At 36.3% G+C, this 25,321-nt stretch overlaps 4 protein-coding genes across 9 annotated transcripts in view; 1 reads left to right on the top strand and 3 right to left on the bottom strand.

Moving 5' to 3' along the window:
• Positions 1–209: 209 nt before the first annotated feature.
• Positions 210–7,264, bottom strand: atg14 (autophagy related 14). The gene is made up of 11 exons (XM_051134145.1): positions 7,221–7,264; positions 6,807–7,112; positions 6,188–6,250; positions 6,052–6,094; positions 5,879–5,960; positions 5,508–5,745; positions 3,837–4,060; positions 2,528–2,645; positions 2,154–2,244; positions 1,986–2,071; positions 210–808 (listed from the first exon to the last, which is right to left on the bottom strand). Exons 2-11 carry the CDS (start codon positions 7,097–7,099, stop codon positions 511–513), a joined length of 1,536 nt encoding a protein of 511 aa, XP_050990102.1. The 5' UTR covers positions 7,100–7,112; positions 7,221–7,264; the 3' UTR covers positions 210–510.
• A 1,118-nt stretch (positions 7,265–8,382) lies between these two features.
• Positions 8,383–12,727, bottom strand: tbpl2 (TATA box binding protein like 2). 2 transcript variants are annotated; one of them, XM_051133207.1, is made up of 7 exons: positions 12,565–12,727; positions 10,874–11,238; positions 10,386–10,473; positions 9,439–9,530; positions 9,128–9,298; positions 8,917–9,011; positions 8,383–8,819 (listed from the first exon to the last, which is right to left on the bottom strand). In XM_051133207.1, exons 1-7 carry the CDS (start codon positions 12,610–12,612, stop codon positions 8,743–8,745), a joined length of 936 nt encoding a protein of 311 aa, XP_050989164.1. In that variant the 5' UTR covers positions 12,613–12,727; the 3' UTR covers positions 8,383–8,742. The 2 variants fall into 2 exon arrangements, with proteins under 2 accessions (XP_050989164.1, XP_050989165.1); XM_051133208.1 differs by having other exon boundaries at positions 9,128–9,295; positions 12,565–12,726.
• Positions 12,728–12,984: 257 nt separating this feature from the next.
• jmjd7 (jumonji domain containing 7) lies at positions 12,985–17,403 on the top strand. Its single transcript, XM_051133209.1, has 8 exons — positions 12,985–13,216; positions 14,076–14,229; positions 14,318–14,571; positions 15,179–15,235; positions 15,755–15,850; positions 15,959–16,035; positions 16,112–16,271; positions 17,185–17,403. Exons 1-8 carry the CDS (start codon positions 13,168–13,170, stop codon positions 17,265–17,267), a joined length of 930 nt encoding a protein of 309 aa, XP_050989166.1. The 5' UTR covers positions 12,985–13,167; the 3' UTR covers positions 17,268–17,403.
• A 925-nt stretch (positions 17,404–18,328) lies between these two features.
• The window catches only part of mapkbp1 (mitogen-activated protein kinase binding protein 1), a 59,087-nt gene continuing 52,094 nt past the window's right edge, over positions 18,329–25,321 (bottom strand). For 3 of the 5 annotated variants that reach the window (XM_051133202.1, XM_051133203.1, XM_051133205.1), the window contains 7 exons: positions 25,032–25,167; positions 24,745–24,930; positions 24,084–24,159; positions 23,682–23,971; positions 22,288–23,340; positions 20,177–20,262; positions 18,329–20,054 (listed from right to left, as the gene is read on the bottom strand). In XM_051133202.1, the coding sequence (XP_050989159.1) occupies positions 19,800–20,054; positions 20,177–20,262; positions 22,288–23,340; positions 23,682–23,971; positions 24,084–24,159; positions 24,745–24,930; positions 25,032–25,167 (2,082 nt within the window). In that variant the 3' untranslated portion in view covers positions 18,329–19,799. The remainder of the gene's footprint in view (positions 20,055–20,176; positions 20,263–22,287; positions 23,341–23,681; positions 23,972–24,083; positions 24,160–24,744; positions 24,931–25,031; positions 25,168–25,321) is intronic. The other 2 variants (XM_051133206.1, XM_051133204.1) reach the window with 2 other exon arrangements.

Genomic DNA, 25,321 nt, shown 5'->3' with positions numbered 1-25,321 from the left:
ATTTGTTCATAAAATACAATTACTCTTGTGAATTTATAAACTATTAAAACAAGACACACCAATAATATTTGCCATTCTATCACACAAGTCCAGCAACATTTATACAGTAAGTTTCTTTGAAGAGCTGGTGAGAAGGTGCAATCCATCAATCGAACTCTAAAAGCGTAGTCAATGCTTCAAATGTACAATTTTTGCACCGATGAGCAAACTAAAATATTTGGCAATGTACACTGGATGAAGTTGACTGGTGTCTACAGTATAATGTGAGCTACAAAAGATGCAAAAGTAGTTCAATACACTCTTCCATCCTGCAATAAAACCACAGGAAAGTTGTTTCTAAAGATCACATGCGTCGCTCTGGTTTCTACCACACATTTATTTAGTACAAGCAGTCAGATGAAAATTTCCCTTTATTTCTCCCAATAACCGAGCTGACATAAGCGAGGATGACAGTAATGGGGTGTTTGCATAGGTCTAACCAGTTTAAACCACCCCCACATCCACCGGATCTCAGCGCTGCCCAGTGTAGGCGCGGAACCAGGACGTGACGGAGGCGGCCGCGGAGGAGATCATGCCCCCTGCGTTGCCAACTGGCTGGGACGCCTGCATGCCGCTCTGGGAAAGATCCATAGGCTGGGAAGGGATGTCGCAAAAGCGAGGGCTTGGAACCGTCTCCCAGTCTGTGCCCAAGTCTGTTTCTTCATCCGTCACCGCCTCGTCTCCGCTCTCCTCTGCCGGTCCTGCCGCTTCTGGTTCAACAAACTCCATAGAGTCTTCCAAGTCTGCGCTCACCTCAAACGGCCCGGTTCTAGTGAACAAGAGTGGAAAAGTTTGCAACACATTTGTTTTCCATTATAAGACAAACTACCAAAAGTTTGGGGTTGGCAAGATTTTTTTTTTTTAATGTTTCGAAAGTAACAGTAACTTATATTACAAAAAATATCATACAGAGCCCAAATTATGAATTATGGATTATGAATAATGGGCTACAACATACACTACCCGTCAAAGGTTTTTGAACAATAAGATTTTTAATGTTTTTTTTTTTTTTTTTTTTTTTTTTAAGAATTCTCATTTATTTGTATCCATTTGTATCCAAAATACAGCAAAAGCAGTAATATTGTGAAATATTTTTACTATTTAAAATAACTGCTTTCTATTTTAATATATTTTAAAATGTGATTTCTGTGATCAAAGCTAAATTTTCAACCTCAGTACTCCAGTCTTAAGTGTCACACAATTCTTCAAAAATCATTCTAATATGCTGATTTGCTGTTCAAGAAACATTTATTATTATTATCAATATTTAAATGTTTTTCAGGATTATTTGAAGAATACAAAAAAAGATCAAAAGATCAGCATTTGTCTAAAATAAAAAGCTTTTGTAACATTATACACTATACCATTCAAAAGCTTGGAGTCAGTATTTATTTATTTTTTTGGGAAAGAAATTATGAAAATTAATACCTTCATTTAGCAAGGATGCTTTAAATAAATCAAAAGTGATGATAAAGACATTTATAATGTTACAAATATTTCTATTTTAGATAAATGCTGTTTTTCTGAACTTTCTATTCATTAAAAAAAAACTGAAAAAAAAAAAAAAAAAAAAGCTGTTTTCAACATAATAATAATAACAATAGTAATAATAAATGTTGTAACAGCAAATCAGAATATTAGAATGATTTCTGAAGGATCATGTGACTGGAGTAATGATGCTAAAAATTCAGCTTTGAGATCACAGGAATAAATTACATTTTAAAATATATTTTAAAAATATACATAGTAAAAATGTTTTACTATACATTTAATATATATTTAAATTTTATGCTGTTTAATGCTGTTTTTGCTGCATTTTGGATAAATAAATGCAGGCTTGGTGAGCAGAAGAGGCTTCTTTAAAAAAAATGAATAAATAAAAAAAAATCTTACGGTTAAAAAAAATTTGCGTTTTCACTAAGGAACAAGACAATGTAATTTCTCACCTGCCAAGTTTCTTGTTTGCTGGAGACACTAGAAACATGATATTCCTCAAAGTGTGGTGAGGATGGAGCAGTTCGCTGTCGACATGCTAAAAATCAAGCATAAACACGAGGTATGATCAGAATATGACTCCTCAGATCAGAGTGCTCTCAATTTTGAGAAGAATTTACCTGTGAGAAACAGAGGTGCAGGATGTTGGTGTTAAGTTTGTTTACAGCACGGGTAAATCGGTAACGGGTCAGATTATCGCCACAGAACTCACTGCAGAAAAGACGAAACAGAATACAGCACAAGTTTATTTACTATATTTACTATTTATTATATTGTCAGAGCAGCATTTATTTTCATTTAGTAGCTTGATATTACAAAAAACTGAAAAAAAAAAAAAGCAAGCAAGTAAATAAATAAAGACAAAAAACAATAAAATTGTTAAAATACAAAAGTTCTAAAATATTACTAAAAATAAAAATAAAAATTAAAAAAATGAAAACTAATTCAAAATATGTATAAAAACTATTATAGACAATAAAGATGCAGCTGTAACCTGTTGCACAACTTTTTCGGAAGGTTGACATCTAGAATATGAGACAGGATATTGACGAGCTGTGTGGCATAGCAAAGGGCTGCGCTGATCGTGTGCGCCGGGTTGATGTGGTCCAACTCTGCACAAGAAAATAAATAATTCTGTAAAATGAATTTGTTAAATACTTTCTTTCCTTTAAAGAGAATCTAAACGCCTTAAAACTGAATGTATTGCATTTTAAAAGGATGAAAACATATATTTACTGAACTATCACTGAAATGAGAGATTACAATTGGTTGGTGTTTGAACGCCATTCCAGCTTCTTAGGCCATTTTCATGGCGAGTAACAAGTAAAACTATACAAGAGCTATTTAAAAACCTACACTGCCAGTCAAAAGTTTGGGATCAGTAAGACTTGTAATGTTTTTTAAAGTCTCTTACACTTGTCAAGGCTGCATTTATTTGGCCAAAAACACCGAAAAATACATTAATATTGTGAAATGTTATTACAATATAAAATAATGGTTTCAATTTTAATATACTTTAAATTATAATTTATTCCTGTCATGCAAAGCTGAATTTTCACCAGTCTTAAGTCATCCTTCAGAAATCATTCTAATATGCTAATTTATTATCAATGTTGGAAACTATTTTATATATTTTTTGAATCTGTGATGCTTTTTTTTAGGATTCTTTGATGAATAAAGAATTAAAAGAACAGCATTTATTCACTATAAGCTGTTTTTAACAATATATGTCATTGCTATCATTTTTTTATGAATTGAACACATCCTTTCTGAATAAAAGTATTCATTTCTTTCAAAAAAAGAAAAAAAAAAATTACTGACCCCAAACTTTTGAACAGTAGTGTATGTTGTTAGAAAAGATTTCTATTTTAAATAAATATTTGTTATTCATCAAAGAATCCTGAAAAAAATATCACAGGTTCCAAAAATATATTAAGCAGCACAACTGTTCCAGCACTGCTAATAAATCTGCATATTAGAATGATTTCTGAAGGATCATGTGACACTTAAGACTGGAGTAATGATGCTGAAAATTCAGCTTTGATCACAGGAATAAATTAGATTTGAATGTATATTAAAATAGAAAAACATTATTTTACATCATAATAATATTTCACGATATTACATTTTTTCTGTATTTTTGATTAAATATACGCAGCCTTGATGATCATAAGAAACTTCTTCAAAAAAACATTAAAAATCTTACTGATCCCAAACATTGGAACGACAGTGTATATAAGTTTGTTTTGGATTATAATGGATTTAATATTTGAGATGTACAGTAATAACCCATGAGTCTGTACCTGGCCCCTGATTTCCACTCTTCTCCTCCACCCAGCTGTAATATGCTGAGCAATCTCCATTACTGGGGAGTGTGACGTGCGGCCCAGTGATACTGATGCTCGTCTCTCCATTCTGATCGTCCCAGATCCAGCGACCTGAGCTGTAGGTGATTCTCCTCGCCTCTGCGAGTTCACTGACGGTGCTGGAGGTCAGAGCAAGGTCATTCTCAGCTTCTGCTGGGTCCCTGCAGGGCAGAAATACTTAAGATGATGCATTATGCTTTACTAATAATAAAGCATACTTATTATTATGCTCATATTCAAAAACCAGCCTAACAAGATTAGTTTATTCTCATTTAGCAAAACCAAGTGATAGTAAGCTAATTACACAAAGAGTGTCCCTGGAGCAACTGAGCGTTAAGTGTCACAAGCAAAGGGCACATTCATAAACGATTATTCAGTATGATTATGGCGGGCACACAAGGTGGGAAAGACACACACACACACACACACTACTGTTAAAAAGTTTGGGGTCAGTAAGTTTTTTCCAAGTTTTTGAAAAAGAGTCTCTTATGCTCACCAAGGCTGCATTTATTTGATAAAAAAGTAACATTGTGAAATATTATTAATATTTAAAATAACCATTTTCTATTCAAACATATATTCAAATTAATCAAATGGAACGCATTTTAAAATTAATATATGTGACCTTGGACCACAAAACCAGTCATAAGGGTTTTTTTTTTTTAATTATGATTTATACATCATCTGAAACTGAACAAATAAGATTTCCATTGATGCATGGTTTGCGCATGCATCAATGGAACAATAGGACAATATTTGACAATCTGGAATGTGAAGGTGTAAAAAAAAAAAAATAAAAAAAAATCCAAGTATTGAGAAAACTGGATTTAAAGTTGTCCAAATTAAGTTCTTAGCAATGCATATTACTAATCAAAAATTAAGCTTGAATATATTTACAGTAGGAAATTTACAAAATGCCTTCAAGGAACATGATTTTTACTTAATATCTTAATGATTTTTGACCCAAACAATGTATTTTTGGGTATTGCTACAAATATACCTGTGCTACTTACGGTAAATATTTGAATATATTATAGATGCATTTTATTTCAGTGATGGCTGCCGTTCAGTGTCCAGCGATCCTTCAGAAGTCATTGTTATGCTAACATGATGTTTAAGAAACATTTCTTATTTTTATCAATGTTGAAAACAGTTGTGATACCAGGATTTTTTATGTACAGAACATTAAAATTATTTGAAATTAATTTTTTAAAAATGCTTTGTTGCCACTTTTTCTCAATTTAAAGCATCTTTGATGAATAATGATATTAATTTGTTAAAAAAAAAAAAAAAACGTACCGACCCCAAACTTGTAAACAGTAGTGTATTATTTTGCTGGTGATTTGTATCACAAAACCATACAGGAAATATATACAAGAGATTTTCTAGGCGCAATCAATCCTCATATCAAGGCTGTTCTACAAAATAAGCAGCAAAATGATGCTGTCTTACAAGTTTAAATATTTTTGAATAATAGTTAGTTGACTCATCCAGAACGCATTGCAATAAGCACAGATAAAACATTCATCCAAGGACAGAGCACTATGTAATGTGCATATTTTTTAATGTTCATTAGAATATGTTTATGCTCATCTTATCTGCTCTGACCTGCTGCCCTGCTTCTCCTCCTGGATGTTGAAGATGTGACTGGTGAGCTCCAGAATATGCTCTCTCCGCACTTCAGCCAGGACCTCCAGCCTTCCCTGCAGCTCTTTGGATCTCTTCTCAAGGAGCTCGCCGAGGCGTTGGTTATGGCGCTTAATTTTGTCCCTCTTTTCCTGGTGTCGGCTGGCCCTGCGCTGCAGTCGCTGCCCTTCCTCCTGGGAACGCAATGATAACTCCTTGCCTAAGGTGAAAACAAAGACAGCCATGAAATCAACGACAGACTGCTACTTGTATTTTGTGTCCTTGTCAAACCAATGTGATTTATGCATATTTACACACTTTTCTCATGAGATCTTTATTGTCGTGATACTCACCACTCTTTACTTCTTCATTGCCGGTGCAGATGGCCTCCTTCAGTTGCTGGATTTTCATCTTGCATGACATGATTTTCCACCTCTGTGTTAAAGAAAATGCACAATCAAGCTTAGATTTATCTCATATTTTAACTTTAAATTCAAGCGCTTAAAACGTGCACAAAAATACTTACAAGCTGGTCTGCCTGGACCTTCTTGTCGATGGCTTTGATGACTCTAAAAAAAGAAGAAAAAAAAAAAGAAAATTTCAGTCTGTGTTACATCTATACATAATTTAGAGCTATGCAACGCACAAAGCTAATATAATACCTCTGTTGAAGATTTTCCTTTTCATTTTTCAGCTTTTGAAGTCTTTCAAGTTTTTCAGAATACCTGTTGGCAGAAAAACAAGTGAGCAATACGCATTTGCTATATATCTATCTATATATCTGTTACTCTCTTTCTATATAGAATAGTTAATCACGATACAGTCATATATACATATAAAAGTTAATAATCAAACTGTCACATTTGGCAACATGACTCAGCTAAAGATAACCAGCAACACACTGGCATTTCAAAAACACCCACAAAGTTTCCCAAACAAAACATAAGTAAGCCATGACAACATTTTAACCATAGCTTTAAATAACCAAGTTATTGCCATGTGACAAGAAAAGACCGAGAACGCAGAAACGTAAACGCCTTTGTTGCCTGACAGTTTGTTTACAAAGTTAGCTGTTAGCGTGTTAGCATACTAGGGCCATGAATTAGCAAAATACTATCTAGTGTCTTCACAAAACGGATATAAACGGAGAAAACACTTTAGATCGGGAGGTAACTTGTGCTTAAATAAAACAGATGTGAAACAGCTCGCTAATACTGAAAACTGTTGGCATGCTAGCGTGAGCTGTGTTAGCATACAGTTATAGGAGAAATTAAAACACACCTCTCTGGATTTCTCCCGTCAAAATATACGAAATCGCCATTCTGAATGCAGCGGGCGCAGGTCAGTCTGCGTCTGGCCGTGTTGCAGAGCGGACATCTCTCCACGGCTACAAACAATCCCTCTGCATCATCCAGAGCCTCCACCATGACCGCGGTAGCAGCGCTCACGCACGCCGGTTGAAGGTGCTGCTGAGGCGGCTGGGGCCGAACGGGCGCCCTGGTCTCTGATGCAGACTCTGGATGATCTTCACCAGGCCCCAAAGCCCGGGGTTCGCCTGATATGGGACAAGCCATGATGATACAGGCTCTATAAAAAATAGAAGCCCCTTAGAAACGCTCACTGTGAGATTTACATGATCTGTGGTTGGAAATATTAAAATATAACCAGTAGTTCTGGTCTTAAGGTCTCTATTACCAGCTCAGTGCAATGGCTGTCTGCCCTGCGCACCATGTGACGTATGTTGTTTGTGTATGTTGTGTCACGTGTGTGGTGGTAGGGCCTCTTACAAAAATTTACCATGGTAACCATATGTGAATCTAAAATACCATATTGATACAATATATTTTGCTATTGTAAAATTAAAACAGTATGGGTCCTCTTTGTTTGGTGTATGCTTTTTTTTTGACAAAAACTGCATTAATGTAGTATAACTATGAAAACACAGTAAAGAAAATTTGTTGTAAACAGAGATTATTGGTGTACATTTCACAAGAAGCATGTATACACTACCAGTCAAAAATTTTTGAACAATAAGGTTTTTTTTTTTTTTTTTTAAGTCTCTTTTGCTCACCAAGCCTGCATTTCTTTGATCCAAAGTACAGCAAAAAGTGTAACATTTTTAAATATTTTTACTATTTAAAACAACTGTTTTCTATTTGAATATATTGTAAAATGTAATTTATTCCTGTGGTTTCAATGCTGAATTTTTAGCATTATTACTCCAGTCACATGATTTTTCAGAAATCATTCTAATATTCTGATTTGGCGCTCCAAATAAATAAATAAATAAATAAATAAAAACTGAAATAGAAATCTTTTATAACATATTAATACTTTCTAAATATTATTATTATTATTATTTTAGATATATTTAGAAAATATTTCTTAAAATTATACTGACTCCAGGCTTTTGAATGGTAGTCTATGATGATACAAAAGCTTTTTATTTGAGATAAATGCTGATCTTTGGATTTTTCTATTCATCAAAGAATCCTGAAAAAAAAAACTCAACTGTTTTAAATACTGATAATAATAATAATAATAATAATTATTATTATTATTATTAAAATGTTTATTGAACAGCATATTAGAATGATTTCTGAACGATCATGTGACACTGAAGACTGGAGTAATGATGTTGAAAATTCAGCTTTGATAATAAATTACATTTTAAAATATATTCAAACAGAAATCAGTTATTTTAAATAGTTTAAATATTTCACTATATTACTGCTTTTGCTGTATTTTGGATCAAATAAATGCAGGCTTGATGATTAGAAGAAAATTCTTTAAAAAAAAAAAAAACTTTTGACTGGTAGTGTATATAAAGTAAACAATACATTTAATTTCACTGGTTCTGCAAAAAAGACATCTTCAAAGTTTATTTACCTGCATCAGCAAGTAGCAGTTCAACATGTACAAAAGGGACAAAACATAGTCATAACTTAAGTGGGCATGTCTCCATATGAGAGCCCACATACGGCAAAGCTGAATATTTTAACAAAACATTTACTTTTCACAGTACGCTTTGGAATGCTATGTTATTTCAGCAATCTTCACTAATGTAGACAATACATAAAGTAAACTTAAAGACATTAAACAAAGTGCAGTAACAAAAGTTTTGATTAAATTATTGCAAACCACTTATATATGGATACGAGGCACATCGTTATAGAAAAATATTCAGATGCAGCTCATGTAAGCGTGTGCAACATTTCTACTGCTTTCTGAATCCTTTGAGGATGGGGTAAATGTTTTCAAAGGCTTCATAGATCTCTGACCGCTCTTTTGCACCTAAAAATCATAATAACATGAAGAGAATAAGTTTTGCAAAAATATTTAAATATGCCTGATTATTCCTTTAAGATTAGAGTACTATTTAAAACTATACCTGTAAGCACAACTTTTCCAGACACAAAAATCAGCAGCACAATACGTGGCTTCACCATGCGATATATCAATCCAGGAAACAACTCTGGCTCATAGCTGGAGGGGTAAAATGGTTGACAGCGGTTAAAGACAGACAGATGTTATAAGTTACACTTATATTGTGGGTCAGCAATATTCACACTGATTTATGATAGACAGACACCTGTCCAGACCTGCTGAACTGCTGGTGAGTGAGGACTAGGCCTTCTAAGCGTATAGGAAAGCAGACATCACAACTTCCAACCATGTTTTGGATTTTAAAGTCAAGGAATTTGGCAGGGAAACCAAGTTTCTGTACCACCCGTGCATATTTCCGCGCAGCAAGGCGAGATTGCTCCTCACTGCTTGGAAAGATAAACAAAGGACAAGGCAAATACAGGGTAAAAGAGACATGTGAGACTATTTCTGAGCTACGTTTATCTATTTCACAACTGTGCTACCCTAATGTATTATAGTTTAAATTCTGAATACATATTATGTATACCTCTTGGCCCCAGTGCAGACCATTTTTCCAGAGCTGAATATGAGAGCAGTAGTTCTTGGCTCACGGATCCTCATTATAACGGCAGCAAAACGCTACACATAAGCAAAGTTTGGAGTTATGCTACTGAGAAGACGGTAAGATATATCTTAAACACTTTAAATGAAAGGAGTAGTTAACTCAAAAATGGAAATTCTGTCATTTATTTTTAATCATCCTTACGTAAACAGCATACAGAATAAACAATGACAGAATTACAAGAACTGTTCCTTTAAGAAAACTACACTACCAGTCCAAAGTTTTTGGACAGTAAGATTTTTAATGTCTTTAAAGAAGTCTCTTGCCTGCATTTATTTGACCCTAAGTACAGCTAAAAATAAATAACAATAATAAATAATCAAATAAATAAATTTGAAATATTTTAACTATTTAAAAACTATTTATTCCTGTGATTTCAAAGCTGAATTTTTAGCATCATACTCCAGTCAGATCCTTCAGAAATCATTCTAATATTCTGATTTGGTGCTCAAAAAACATTTATTATTATTATGTTGAAAACAGCTGAGTAGAATTTTTTCAGGTTTCTTTGATGAACAGAAAGTTCAGAAAAACAGAGTTGATCTGAAATAGAAATCTTTTGTAACTTCAGTGACTTTATCATCACTTTTGGTCCTTGCTTTAAAAAAAAAAAAATTCTATAATTTCCCAAATAAGCAAAACTAATTATAGTTTTAAAATACATTTAAATAGTTAATTAAACACTAAAAATATTTCAATATATTTTGCTGTACTTTGGATCAAATAAATGCAGGCTTGGTGAGCAAAAAAAAAAAAAAAACTTTAAAATTGTACAAATTTAAAAAATTTAATTAGTGCACATAAATGTGTTTTTCTATGATTTAACATAATTTTATATAGAGCTGCATATATAAACTAGAGTAGAAAAGTACCTTTGGGTTGTATTCAGCATTTCGAGCTTGAAGTGCAATGGATTTGAGATCCAGAGGGCAAGCAAGATTCACTGTTGACACAATATTCCTGTGTATGATCAAAAACAGGTTTGGAAATATACACGGTAACCAGATGCATTACTCACTAAAAATTAGGATCCAGAGGCTAACTTTTTGCAGACATTTGGTTTGGTTAAATTTTGGAGTTGAAGCATTTTACATCCTTTTATACTCTTAAAAATAAAGTTTCCAAAAGGTGGTTTTTACAGCGATGCCACTGAAGAACCATTTTTGGCTCCCCGAAGAAACAGTTCATAAAAGAACCATTTATTCATTGTTTAAAAATGTTTTAATAATCCAAAGATATTAAAACATGTTTCCTGGATTCCAATAAAGAACCTTTGTTTATATGAGTGTAGCAACATTTGAAATAAAGTTCTGGGCCTTAAAAAGAATCCCTGACACACATTCTTTACAAAATGACTTACTGTAATTGTGGGATGATGCCTGAACTCTCTGCCACTGGGGTCATGGGGGTCATAGGGGTCATGGGAGTCATCGGGAGATTGAACTGCGAGGCGTTTTGGGCAGAATTACTGGTGTCAGTATCTGCCTCCGTCGACTCTTGCGGAGGACAGTCGGTGTAAATGCCGCTGTCCTCGTTCCTGCTGACATTCTCAGCCTGTGACGGCTCATCTTGAGTGCTCAGTTCATCGGGTAAGAAGCTCAGGTCCAAGTCTTCAGTGAGATCTTTGTCCTGAGACGTTAAAGAGGAGAGGAAAGAGGAATCCTGGAGCTGTGGAGCTGGACCCTGTAGGCCCAGATCCCCCTCAAAGATGTAATCAGATGAACCCTTAGGAGAAAAGTGACAAATATATTAAAGGCTTAATTCAATCAGTATAATTTTAAAGCACCATACACTACCAGTCAAAAGTTTTTAGACAGTAAGATTTGTAATGTTTTTTAAAGAAGTCTCTTCTGCCTTCAAGCCTGCATTTATTTGATCCAAAATACAGCAAAAGGTGATGCTGTGAAATATTTTTACTATTTAAAATAAACGCTTTCTATTTGAATATATTTTAAAACGTAATTTATTCCTGTGATCAAAACTGAATTTTCAGCATCATTACTCCAGTCCTCAGTGTCACATGATCCTTCAGAAATCATTCTAATATGCTGATTTACTGTTCAAGAAACATTTTTATTATCATTATTATCAATATTTTAAACAGTTGAGTACATTTTTCAGGATTCTTTGATGAATAGAAAGATCCAAAGATCAGCATTTATCTGAAATAAAGCTTTTGTAACATTATACACTATACCATTCAAATGCTTGGAGTCAGTTTTTTTGTTTTGTTTTGTTTTGTTTTTGGGAAAGATATTATAGAAATTAATATTTTCATTCAGCAAGGATGTTTTAAATTGATCAAAAGTGATGATAAAGACATTTATAATGTTACAAAAGATTTCTATTTCAGATAAATGCTGTTCTATTAAACTTCCTGTTCATCAAAGAAACCTGAAAAAAATTGTATTCAGCTGTTTTCAACATAATAATGTTTTCTGAGCAGCAAATCAGAACATTAAAATTATTTCTGAAGGATCATGTGACTGGAGTAATGATGCTAGAAATTCAGCTGTGAAATCACAGAAATAAATTACATTTTCAAATATATTCAAAAAGAAAACAGTTATTTTAAATAGTGAAAAATATTTCAAAATTTTACTGTTTTTGCTGTACTTTGGATCAAATAAATGCAGGCTGGTGAGCCAAACAAAATAAAATAAAAAATTTTACCATTCAAAAACTTTTGACTGGTAGTGTATATTGTTAAGGGGGACAAAACTTTCAAATAAATAAATGAATGCATAAATAAAAGTCATTTTAAATGCATTACAAACGTTTTAAAGCGCACATCAATATTTTAGTCGTTTCTTTTTTTTTTTTATTTGACATTTTATTTGATCAGTTAGTCTACTTTTTCATTTCTGTTGCAAGGTTTTTAGATGTATGTATTCCTGTATTTATTTATTTCATATTTCCTCTTAAATGTGTTGATATTCTCATTTATATTTACTTCATTTATGCTATAAGAACATGTGCATCTTAATAAGATTGATTATGTTTTCAGCTAACAAAGACTTCAGCATTTCAGCTATTTATTTCACAACTTACAGCAATAGTCTGGTCAAAGTAATTTTCGAGGGCTGCCTCCTCATCCATGTTCCTCAAAGTCCATTGGAAGACAACAGATTTACAAAAAACGAGAAAAGGAAAATGTCCTAGTCTCAACAGTAGTGCTCTACCTGTGGATGTGCTTTAATTGGCGTCAAGTGTGAAGCCTCACAGAGGCGTGACAAATCATGTCATCAAAACTAAGGAGTTAGTTTTCTTCAGTTGGCTTAAATAAAATACATTCGCAATAAAACAGCAAATATATATTTGCTACTTTTTACATAAACAAAATAACACAACGTTACTTAAAAAAATAAAATAAATATATTTTCTCCAGCCAGTAGAGGGGGACAGACACAACGCTGTACACAATCACATTTGCGCATGAGCGGAAGACTAACGTCATAACATTAACAACTGTTATACATGTGAGGAGTGCATGTGAGCTGTCACTAATCATTTCAAAACATTAATGGTTAATTTTACAGTATGAACAGATTGGCGTGCATGGGAAGAAAGTATATTATGAATATTTTAAGCTGACGGAAGCTTGTGAAAAATAAACAGTCAGTATTAGTTTTATAGAAACATGTCGATAGTGTTATGGATGCAGTTAAAGAATGCTTGAGAAATTTTCCTAAAGAAGCTCGGGGTGAGTTCACTTACTGTCTATTGACATCTGAACACTTATAATATATAATCATATAATCATATACCGATAATGAACAGACACACAGAAAGATATATAGATAATATACATGCAATAGAATATTTACACACTGTCTACCTATCTATCATTTATGTTAAATTATATATTTTTGTGCAATAGATAAAAATATCTACTACACTTATATATATACACTACCAGTCAAAAGGAGTCTCTTCTGCTTACCAAGCCTGTATTTATAGTACAGCAAAAAAACAGTAAACAAAAAAAGTACAGCAAAAACAGTAAAATTTTTAAAATATTTTTACTATTTAAAATAACTGTTTTCTATCTGAATATATTTTAAAATGTAATTTATTCCTGTGATTTCAAAGCTGAATTTTTTGCATCATTACCCCAGTCTTCAGTGTCACATGATTCTTCAGAAATCATTGTAATATTCTGATTTGCTGCTCAAAAAACATTTATTGGTATTATTATGTTGAAAACAGCTGAGTAGATTTTTTTGATCAATAGAAAGTTTAGAAGAACAGCATTTCTTCTGTAACATTATAGATGTCTTTATCGTCACTTTTGACTAATTTGACACTGAAGATTGGAGTAATGATGCTGAAATTTAGCTTTGATCACAGGAATAAAATATATTTTAAATATATATTTCAATTAAAAACAGTTCTTTAAAATAGTAAAACTTTTTCACAATGCTTTTGCTGTATTTTGGATCAAATAAATGCAGGTTTGGTAAACAGAAGAGACTTCTTTAAAAAAACATTAAAAATCTTACTGTTCAGAAACTTTTGACAGGTATTGTAAGTCAGTGATATCATTGTCTTCTCCTTCTCAGAGCTTTATCTGAACGATGCGGTGCCATACCTGGACGGGCCCCTCTCTCCACTTCAGTTTTATCGTGACTGGATTGGTCCCAACAAGCCCTGCATCATTCGCAATGCCTTCAGTGATTGGCCAGCTTTGTCTAAATGGAACCCCACATATCTCAGGTGAGCCAATCAGATGATCAGATCAGCCTGAGAGTTCTAACGTTTAAACTTTATGTTCTTGCAAACTTTTCTTATCATATTTGTGCAGAGAGAAAGTGGGCTCCAAAGTCATCAGTGTGGCCGTCACTCCAAACGGATATGCAGACGCCGTGAACGGGAATCGCTTTGTGATGCCAGAGGAGCGTCAGATGACCTTTAGCTCTCTGCTGGATATCACAGAGGGGAAGGTGAAGAGCAGTGGTGTGTTTTATGTTCAGAAGCAATGCTCAAATCTGACTGAGGAGTTACCAGAGCTGACGGGAGACGTACAGACTCACATTCCCTGGATGAGTGAAGCACTGGGTATGTCCTCATTTTACATTAATTTTCTATTTGCAGTCAAACCAAAAATTATTCAGACACTAGATGTAATTTTTGATATTTTTTTACTAGTGGATGCAGGACACTGTGGCTATTTATGTAAGTGAGGACAGCAAAATAAAGTAAACTGTGACATACCCAAAAATTCTTCATAAAGTGGACTAGCAGTAACTGATGAAAGTTTGGGACCAAAAATTATTCAGACACATTGACCTGACCGTGTTTTGCTTCTTTTAAGTGTTTTTCTTTAATTGCGACCTTTTTACACCACAGACTGAACAAAATTAAGCATTGCTTGGTAATTGATCAACAAAGTGTTGTTGTGTAAATATTGCCATACAGTTGTCTGAATTTTTTTTTACTTACCTTTCTATCAAAGTTATGTGACATTATCAAGATTAATTTGTTCTGACACAGTTCAACAGAGTTCTTGTCATTTCTTGTCATTTACTATAACTATAGTGAATAAAACTGTGATGATGTGAGAAATGTTAAAGGTGTCTGAATAAATTTTGGTTTGACTGTAGATGTGCCTTTGGTTGGAGAATGGCAGAATAATGTAAAATGTGGATTTTATTTTTCAATTTAGGAAAACAGCCCGATGCTGTCAATTTCTGGCTTGGGGAGGAAAGCGCTGTCACGTCAAGTAAGTTTGTCTTTAATTGTTTGTAAACGTAAAAAAATTATACACCATTGGTTCTCAACAAGGGGACCTTAAAACAAGCATGAAAATTATTATTTAAATTTACCACCCCTCCAACGAATGTCTTATTTTATGATTAAAGAACCAGGAGTTTTCCAAATCCTAATATTAAAAGTCTGAATTTTAGACCTGGAAAAGTTATGCATTTTACTAATCAAAAATTAAGTTTTCATATATTTGTGGTAGGAAACGTACAAAACATCTTCATGGAACATGATCTTCACTTAATATCCTAATGATTTTTGGCATAAAATAAAAATCAATAATTCTGACCCATACAGTGTATTTTTGGCTATTGCTACAAATATACCCCTGCGACTTACGACTGGTTTTGTGGTCAAGGATCACAAATATTGCTTGTGGACAATAGGGGGCAATGGTGTCAACAAGATTGAAAACCGCAGCTTTAAAACCTAATTTATGTAAGTATTTTTGTGATCAAATACTATTTTTTCTTTGTAGTGCATAAAGATCATTATGAGAACCTCTACTGTGTGATCTCTGGGCAGAAGGAGTTTATTTTGATTCCGCCGACTGATAGACCCTTCATACCATATGGTAAGGAGTTGTTCCTCTATCCAGCTATTTTATTTCGGTTGCTTAGCTTGAACACTCCATGCTTTTTAATAAGGCTTTAGGACATTATGTTTTATTTCCTCCTCATAGAGCTCTACCAGCCAGCGACATACAGACAGAAAAAAGATGGCGAATTTGAAATAGTGGATGAGGAAGATTCAACCAAAGTGAGTATATAATATTGATAAACATAAATATTTGCAATCTTGCAAATTTTTTCCACATCTCCTCTGTCTCTTCCAGGTGCCCTGGATCCCTCTAGACCCTCTGAACCCAGATTATGAGCAATATCCCTCCTACAGACTGGCTAAACCTGTGCATTGCACTGTGAAAGCTGGAGAAATGCTGTACCTACCCTCCCTGTGGTTCCACCATGTTCGACAGTCTCATGGCTGCATAGCAGGTTGGTGATTTAACCACCATTAAAGGACTGGTGGCAGATTTACAGATACTTACCCCCTTGTCATCCAAGATGTTAATGTCTTTCCTTCTCCAGTTGTAAAAAAATTATTTTTTAAAGGAAAACATTTCAGGATTTCTCTGCATATAATGGATATCTATGGTGCCCCTGAGTTTAAACTTCCAAAATGCAGGTTAAATGCAGCTTTAAAGGGCTCTAAATGATCCTAGCCAAAGAAGAAGGGTCTTATCTAGCGAAACGAAAAAAAAAGTACAACTTTTTAACTGCAAACGTTCTTGGTCTAGCTCTGTGAGAACTGTGTGTATTCCTGTTTATGTCGAAAACCCATCTCATTTTCTCCTCCTACATGCATTCAAGAGCAAACGGCCTTTCCAAAAAAAGATAAAACAGCGATTTAGGGCAAATTTGAAGTTGGAGGAGAAAATGACATGGGAGTTTTTCGACATAAACAGGAATACACACAGTTCACGCAGAGCCAGACCAAGCATTTGCGGTTAAAAAGTATATAAACTGTATTTTATTTATTTATTTATTTATTTATTTTAGAAAATAACCAATCACTAGATAAGACCCTTCTTCCTCGGCTGGGATCATTAGAACCTTTTGAAGCTGCATTTAAACTAAATTTTGGAAGTTTAAACTCGGGGGGCACCATTTATATCCTTTATATAGAGAGAAATCCTAAAAAGCTATCCTTAAAAATCTAATTCTTTACGACTAAAGAAAGAAAGACGTGAACATCTTGGATGACAAGGGGGTGAGCACATTACCTGTAAATTTTTGTTCTGGAAGTGAACTACTCCTTTAAGATGGCAAACAATACCAACTTGGCTTGCAAATTTAATAAAACTAATCATACATGAAAATGTTTAACATGCTCTTTTTGTCTTGGCAGTGAATTTCTGGTATGACATGGAATATGATATCAAATACAATTACTTCCAGCTTGTGGAGTCCTTGACAAACGCCGTTGGATAACTGTGAGACTGTTCAAAGGTGGAGATTTGGTTGATATAATCCATTATCAGTAACTACTGGCTTTACATGTGGAGACTTCATGAGATGTGCATGTTGATGTACATTTTTAGTGATATATATATAATATATATAGCAATAAACAATGCAGTTTAACATGTAATAAATACAGTTTTATTTATTTGACTTCTCTGAGAAAGAGACTTCATATGATAGATTGTATAAACACTGAGAATAGAAACACTTGACTTCGGTTTGGAGCAAAAGGTAAGACAAAGTCACAAGTTTCCAAAAGAAACAGTCTTAGAAAGCACTGATCCATCTGTAATGCTAGAATACATCTTGATCAATTGGCCATAGGTTGGATGAAAGCAGAGCTGGTCACCACAGAGATAGCGCTGAAAGCAGGTTTGCATGATTGTTCATGAGGAGCAGGTCAAGCGTACAACCATGCGTTCTAGTCCAGGGCACGAGCCAACCCTAAATTCTGCCTTTCTTCATGCATATGTAGTGTATTCATGCTGATTCTCACACAGTACTTTTGATACTGATGCAACCCTACAGTACAGTTTTCACTTCTGCTACATCACTGAAACCCACTAGCTAGCTAAATCAAGTCTGTTTGGGCTTACGTTATATATATTATTTTTCATCCCATGCATTTTCTTGCTTAAAGCCATAGCACTTGTCATGAGATGGCAAATAAGAGCTTTTGCTGCATACTAAAATGGGTGTAAATAAACCTGTTTTACTATAAGACTGCCAGTGCAATCTGCCAATGGTGAAAAGGGGTTCAGTAAAAATTTGCATTGTTGTTGCAATTGCACATTTTGCATCTTTCATTGTTAATAAATTTGCACCAACAGTTTGAAAGAATGTGACAGGTGGAACTAAGCATCAAGTCAATAAATACAGTTTATGCATCTCAGACACCAGGCAAGTTGCAGCTGAACTAGTTGCTGTGCTGTGACTTAAGCTGGGTGTACACTGTATATGAGAACTGTGAGAAAAAGCCATGGCGACTATTTTATGTCAGGCTGTATGATATAAATCTTTGGTCACCATTGACAGCATCAACTAGGTGTTTAGATTATCATTCGACACATTCTGACATTTTCATTTGCAAACAGCAATCTTTTAAGATCTCAAAATCGTACAGTGTGCACCTGGCTTTAGCTTAGATTTGTTTCAGTAGAAGAGCTGGACACTAAAAAAATGTGCAGGTCCATCTGTATAAGAAGTTACAGTACACTTAACATATTACGCCATCATTTTGAATTAAGCTTAATGACAAAAAAGTGCCTTACTGTACATTATCAATATTATTATGGAAAAAAGAGTTGTTTCAAGCGGAGGTCAGAGAGGGAACACCTCAGCTTAGTTACTAAGGGAGTGTGGAAAAGATGCTTTAGCTCTTGGAAAAATAACAGCACATCACATAACAATAAAACATACCTTTAAGAAGTCATAATTGGAAAACACTCTGAAATAAAGTTTTTCTGTAAAAATGCTTTTCAGGATAAGGGTATTTTTAAAACTGAAGTTCTGTAAAATCTGTAAACCGTTCTCATAGTTTGTGCACAAAAATGTATCTACTTGGCTATTGCAATTTTATCAGTGTCACCAGAACATTCAAATCAGTTCAGTGTTTTATGGCAGTTTTGTTTCTGTCACCATTTGCAACTTAGAATTATTCAATTAGAGGTGGACGACGTCCAAATATCACTGATCATTTTGATATTTAACCTGCTTGAATTACAAATGCCAGATTCATTCCTTCAAGCAAATTGCTGGTTAAGATTAAGGCACCCGTATCCATGAGACAGTTACCGTTCAAGTACAAAAAAGTCCTGCAAATAAAACAATACAAAATCATCCTTCAAATTCCTCCAATTTTTTTCTCTGGCACCCAACTGGGCATCAGGACATTGATACTATACAACAAAGAGCCTCCATGCGACTCATTGACCTATCACATGAGAATAAATATGAACCCCAACGTCCCAATTCAACTTGAGAGTATCAGCACAAACACAACATACAGTATAAAAATCATTCCATGATAAAAAGTAAAAGTCTTGCTAAGACTTCCAGGGATACCTGTCCCGTCGAAGGAGAGCACTGAGAATTTTTTTTTTGTAAATACAAACACAATGATTTCTCTCAGCAACAGTTTGTTTTTATACATGACAGAATATTGGATCCATATCCGTCTTTTAAGACGATAACCAGTGAATCCATTTTGCTGTACCGTTCAGTCAACAAATTCATGTAATTCATTACTCTCCCTGATCCCGTGTTAGGTCATTCGAAAGTTACGATGGCGGATATGTTTTTTTTTTTTAGTAGCAGGGCACAAAATTTTGCAAAGAGGTGAGGAAAGTCAAGGGTGTGTTGCTGCCATAGTAGCATGCTAAACAGGGAGGTAGGATAGTGGAATTTCCTTTCAATCTCTTTATTAAAAGCTCCTAAAACAGTCTGCTGTGCAGTCACATGGCTTGGTATCCTCTTTTGCAGCCACAGCGCATGTAGAAATCAAATTTTGTTGTCCATCCTCTTCTCCACTGCGCTGAGCAGCAGTTTGGAGTACTGCTCTAAAAGGGCAAGTGTCCTGTCGTCACCTAATGTTCCATCACTGTTAGCTAATGTGCGCACACTGCAGGTGCTGGGAGATCTTGAAGGACTGCATGGTGGCAGGCAATTCAGCTCGTCTCTCATCGCCTCAAATGCTTCGACCAGCACACGTGCCATTTCCTGCTGCTCTTCACTGGAGTCGGTGGAGTTGCTTAGCTACAGGAGCGCACACACATATGCAAAGTTAGATTCAAGTCGCCCGCACAAAAGACAGACGTGTGGGCTGAAGTGCAGCCTACTCTACAATTACATGTGAATGTGGCCAAATGATAACCTACCATTTTGTAGAGGTGGGAGGCTTTTTTAAAACTGCTCTGCAATTCACTGGCAACCAGCCGACAAGAATCCACACTGAGAGATGTGTCTACAGAGGAGAAATACAGCTCTGTTAGAGTCATGCTGTGAATGAGCTGAGCAACAAGAACATACAATTTTCACTGGGTGTACAAAGAAAAGTGAATTTGAGAACTATATGGCATGGAAAATGATTTAGTGCAGTTGTACTCAGCACAAGTGATTTACAGAAGTTTGAGATGGATTAACATCATTCTTTGTTCCTGGAACAACCCTAACTCCGACATTAAAACCAGAGGGATATGATTAATCATAAGAATACTGTTGCAGGACCATATCCTTAAGACTGGAGGTTAATGGATGGTTGGTAGGAACATTGTTCCAGATCCAATTTTGCTCCTGGAGGATCACTTTCTTACAGAGTTTTATTCCAACCTTCTCCCAGACACATGCCTGTATGCTTTGAGTAATTTTGAACACCCTGATTAACTGGTTCAGGTGTGTTTAATTATGACATTAGCTAAACTGGTGTCCTCAACTCTGGCCCTCCAAGTCACCATCAAGGTGTTTGAGCTAAACTCTGCAGGAAAGTGGACCTTGAGGGCCAGAGTTGAGAACCCCTGCTCTAGAGGAAATGAGACCTCAAGCAGTAAGATTGGATACCCTTACCCTGACCCCAACTCCAGCCTTCGAGATACTTTCCTGCAGAGTTTAGCTCCAACCCTAATCAAACACACCTGAACAAGCTAATTGAAGTCCTTGGATTACAAGAAAGTTACTGGCAGGCGTGTTTGATCAAGGTTGGAGCTAAATTCTCCAGGAAAGTGGGCCTTGAGGGCCAGAAGTTTTAGAACCCCTGCTCTAAAGGAAATTAGACCTCAAGGAGAAGGACTGGATACCCTTACCCTAACCAAGGTGTTCTCAACTCTGACCCTTGAGGCCCACTTTCCTGCAGATTTTAGCTCCAGCCCTAATCAAACACACCTGAACAAGCTTATCAAGCTCCTTAGGATTATTAGAAAATTACTGGCAGGCATGTTTGATCAGGTTGGAGCTAAATTCTCCAGGAAAGTGGGACTTGAAGGCCACAGTTGAGAACCCCTGCTCTAAATGAAATTAGACCTCAAGGAGTAGGATTGGATACCCTTACCCTAACCCAGGTGTGCTCAACTCTGGCCCTCAAGATACACTTTCCTTGTTGGAGTTTAGGTCCAACACTAATAAAACACACCTGAACAAGCTAATCAAGTTTCTCAGCATTATTAAAAAATTACTGGCAGGTGAGTTTGATCAAGTTTGGAGCTAAACTTTGCAGGAAAGTGGACTTTGAAGGCCATAGTTAAGAACCGCTGCCTTAACCTAATATTCACCCTACTGTAAAATCAGAAGGATACCGTTGATATACCCCAGGGATGTCCAATCCTGCTCCTGAAGGAGGCCCCTTCCAGAAGAATTTCCTTGTTTTTTTTGCAGAGTTTAGCTCCAACTTGCTTCAACACACCTGCCTAAAAGTTTCTAGTATGCCTAGTAAGACCTTGATTAGGGGCTTCAGGTGTGTTTATTGGGCTTGCAGCTAAACTCGAACAGAACAGTGGCCCACTGAGTCTGAACACCCCTGCTTACCGTAACCCACAGCTCTATTTTCCTGCAGAGTTAAGCTCTATCCCTAATCAAACATACCTGAACAAGGTAATCAAGGTTCTCAGAATTACTAGAAAGTTACTGGCAGTTTCATCAAGGTTGGAGCTAAACTCTGCAGGAAAGTGGACCTTTAGGAACGAGTTTGAGCACCCCTGCCCTGACCTAATCCTACCCTAGAAGTTATCAGTTGATATCATGTTGTTCCTGGCTAGAAATCTAAAATCATAAAACAATAATTGTTTGGTACGAGAGTTCCAACAAATGATGTTGATCCAAAAAGTTTCTACTTGTGTAAATCATGTTAATGCTTTGAGGACCATCCATTTATTTGGATTAATAGAGAATGTTTTAGCAAGCAAAATACATATGTCAAATAATTGGCCCCTTAACTGGTTGAGTACCACTAGATTAGAGAATGGATGTTACAGCAAGTGTTAGTAAGAGCATGCCTCACCCTGCAGGTGGTAATGGTTAATGGGTGGAGAGGGTGAAGAAGAGAAGAAAGATGTTATGGAGGTGGAAGATGAGAGAGGCCAGAGCCCTTTGGTAAAGAAGTGTTTAGACAGCCCAAGTCGTAGCAGAACAGAAGATGGAATGAGGGAAGACTGATGTCCCAGCAAACCTGAGTCTTGAGATCCTGAGGAAGACTGAAGAAGACTTAGGCTGCACTGGCTCACGGGAGGGCACTCAGTCTCAGAAGTGTCCTCTTTTCTTTGCTCTGTATGTGATTGGAGTTCATCTTCTGTTAAGTTCTTGGTTTGACTGGGAACAAGTACCATACTAAACTCAATCTGATCTGGGGTTTCAGAGGGGCTCAAACAAACAGCTGTGACTGGCTGTACAATGCTGTTAGGCAAGTGAACTGTTCCAGGATGTGAAGAGGGAGTTGTTGGAGTTTTACTTGAGGACTCCTTTTCCTTTTGTACAAGTTTGGGGGTCTTGGTGCTTGGTGAGAGAGAAGATAACAAGGGTTTATCTGGAAGAGGATTGGGAATGTCTATATGGAGCAGTGGTCGTGCACTGCCCGTTAGTTTGACCTGGAGACCTTTAGAGGAAGAGTTTCCACTTGAGCCAGCACTCAGTGTAGGTATGACTGCTGCATGGGGCATGTAGGGGCCTGGAAATGGGGATGCTGAAGTATTCGGGGATGAGACTTGGGAAACAGGAGTGGTGGGCTTGCTTTGGGAGGCGCTCCGAGGGTTGGAAGAGTCAGAACTTGAGCCTTGGTGTAGGTCTGAAGGTCCTGTGTCTTCAGTTCCTACCACATTCAAGTTGTCACCCATGGAAGCAGAGCGGGACATCTTGGCCATTGAGCTAGTGGTAGGACTCATATAGGAACGGGATTTGGACTTGGTAGGTGTGGCGATGTCCCTTGGCAGGGTAGTCGTAGGGCTGGTGAGCGGGACGGTGGGAAGGGAACGCCGTGGTCTTTGCATTTGGTGGTCTGGGGTCTGGGGCTGTGGATGGACTTCCTTAGAAGGACGACTGGATGTCTGGACCGCGTCAGCTGATCAGAACAGGGAGGAAACAAGTGATTCATGTGAGTAAAGAAGACAGGCTCTGTAGAATAACTAAGGCAAAACAATATCCTAAACCCTAAGGCCCGGTTTCATAGACAGGTCTTAGGTTAAGCCAGGATTAGGCCATAGTTTAATTAGGACATTTAAGTATGAACATGCTTTAGATAAAAACACTACTGGTGTGCATCTTGAGACAAAACAATGGCACTGAGATATTTTACGTTTCTTTCAGTTAAAACAGCCCAGACATGCATTTTAGTCTGAGACTAGACTTAAGCCTAGTCTATGAAACCAGGAGTCCATGTGAATAACTTCATGGATAATTTACCCTCTGAGGAGATGTTGTGGATAGACTGAGCTTTCCTCATGCCTGCAGAGCTGTTGTGATTTGCAGCAGCTTTAGCGACAGGGCTGATCAGTCTCCGGGAGTCCATGATGGGTGTGCGTTTCTTCTGGATTAAACGTTGACCTGTTGTCCTTTCAGTTCCATGGGATTGCTGCTGTTTGCTTGGACTCTTATTCTCCATGAGGGGCCGCACCTCTGAGATAAGTGGCCGTACAACTCCACTGGTGGTTTTAATGTCACTGCTTTTGTTTGAAGGGAACGGGAAAAGACTTCTGGTAAAGAAAGGGCAGAGCATGGTCATGTTTTCCCTTCAGAAGCCCAAATGTCATTGAAAATAGAAGGCATGTTTGGAAGGGATTTGGTCAAAGGGTGACTGTATCTTACCTGCTAGGAGAGTTCTGAGAGAGGAACTTCGATGACATGCTATCAGAGATATTTGGAGTTACTCTGGTTGGACTTGCTGCCAAAGAAAAAGAGTATGAGAACTTACATTATAGAAAAATGCGTTAAAGGGATAATTCATCCAAAAATGAAAATTCAGTCATTAATTACCCTCATGTCGTTCCAAACACGAAAGAACTTCACTCATCTTTGAAACACAAATTAAGATATTTTTGATGAAATCCAAGAGCTTTCTTAACCTGCATAGACAGCAATGCAACTGACACTTTCAAGACCCAGAAAGGTAGTAAGGACTTCGTTAAAATAGTCCATGTGACATCAGTGGATCAACCGTAAATGTTACAAAGCTACGAGAATACTTTTTCTGCACAAAGAAAACAAAAATAACTTCATTCAACAATTTCTTCTTTTTGTGTCTTTGATGCCCAATGTCCTTACTACCTTTCTGGGCCTTGAATGTGGTAGTTGTGTTGCTATCTATGCAGGGTCAGAAAGCTCTCGGATTTCATCAAAAGTATCTTAATTTGTGTTCCAAAGATGAACGAAGGCCTTATGGGTTTGGAGTAATTAAAGACAGAATTTTCATTTTTGGATGAACTAACCCATTAAGAAATTGTGAACATGTACAGTACAAACACCCTACCAGGGTTGTTAAGGTCTGACAAGTTTGCAAAGTGCCTCTTGAGGAAAGCCTCTTGGTCTGGAGTCTGAGGTACAGGAGTCTGAACCTCATTCTTCCTCAAGCTGTCATCCTCTTCCTCATCAAGATCTTCCATATCCAGTTCTGATGAGTTTCCATCTACACTCAATGGCTCAGTAGGCTCAGAGTCTACAGCAAATACCCAGAAAGAAACATTCCTGTATCTCACAAACGACCCATTACTGCATTTACAATATGATTGTGCAAGTCTGCTAGTTTAGTTTTTCTACCTTCTCCAGGGTGTTCAGGGCTGGAGAGACGGCTGCTGGAATACTCCATAGAGCAGGCGCTGTCTGGACTCTGCTTCTCAGGACAAGAGTTTACTTTAACACATCTCACCCCATGGGGCAGCTTTTTCACTTGATACTCACTATGCACAAACAAAGAGAAGGGAGTGGACAGGCATTTGAGGATCATCTCAAAATTATGTTTTGGATCACATTGTAGTTCTAACTGCACAATTAAAGAGATACTCCACCCTAAAGTGAAATTTACTCACTGTCATGTCATTCCAAACCTG

The sequence above is a fragment of the Labeo rohita genome, chromosome 17 (assembly GCF_022985175.1).
Source record: "Labeo rohita strain BAU-BD-2019 chromosome 17, IGBB_LRoh.1.0, whole genome shotgun sequence".
Lineage (NCBI taxonomy): Eukaryota > Metazoa > Chordata > Actinopteri > Cypriniformes > Cyprinidae > Labeo > Labeo rohita.
This window is presented reverse-complemented; position numbering and strand designations above follow the sequence as displayed.

Coding starts and splice junctions, on each gene's coding strand:
- atg14 (XM_051134145.1), bottom strand. CDS start 7,099: ATGGCTTGTCCCATATCAGGCGAACCCCGGGCTTTGGGGCCTGGTGAA. Junction 6,095..6,187: donor AAGGAAAATCTTCAACAGAG/GTATTATATTAG, acceptor TTCTTTTTTTAG/AGTCATCAAAGCCATCGACA. Junction 4,061..5,507: donor GAGGAGAAGCAGGGCAGCAG/GTCAGAGCAGAT, acceptor TCTGCCCTGCAG/GGACCCAGCAGAAGCTGAGA.
- jmjd7 (XM_051133209.1), top strand. CDS start 13,168: ATGGATGCAGTTAAAGAATGCTTGAGAAATTTTCCTAAAGAAGCTCGG. Junction 13,217..14,075: donor TTTTCCTAAAGAAGCTCGGG/GTGAGTTCACTT, acceptor TCTCCTTCTCAG/AGCTTTATCTGAACGATGCG. Junction 16,036..16,111: donor ATGAGGAAGATTCAACCAAA/GTGAGTATATAA, acceptor TGTCTCTTCCAG/GTGCCCTGGATCCCTCTAGA.
- tbpl2 (XM_051133207.1), bottom strand. CDS start 12,612: ATGGATGAGGAGGCAGCCCTCGAAAATTACTTTGACCAGACTATTGCT. Junction 9,299..9,438: donor GTCTGCACTGGGGCCAAGAG/GTATACATAATA, acceptor TATCTTTCCAAG/CAGTGAGGAGCAATCTCGCC. Junction 9,012..9,127: donor ACTCACCAGCAGTTCAGCAG/GTCTGGACAGGT, acceptor TTACCCCTCCAG/CTATGAGCCAGAGTTGTTTC.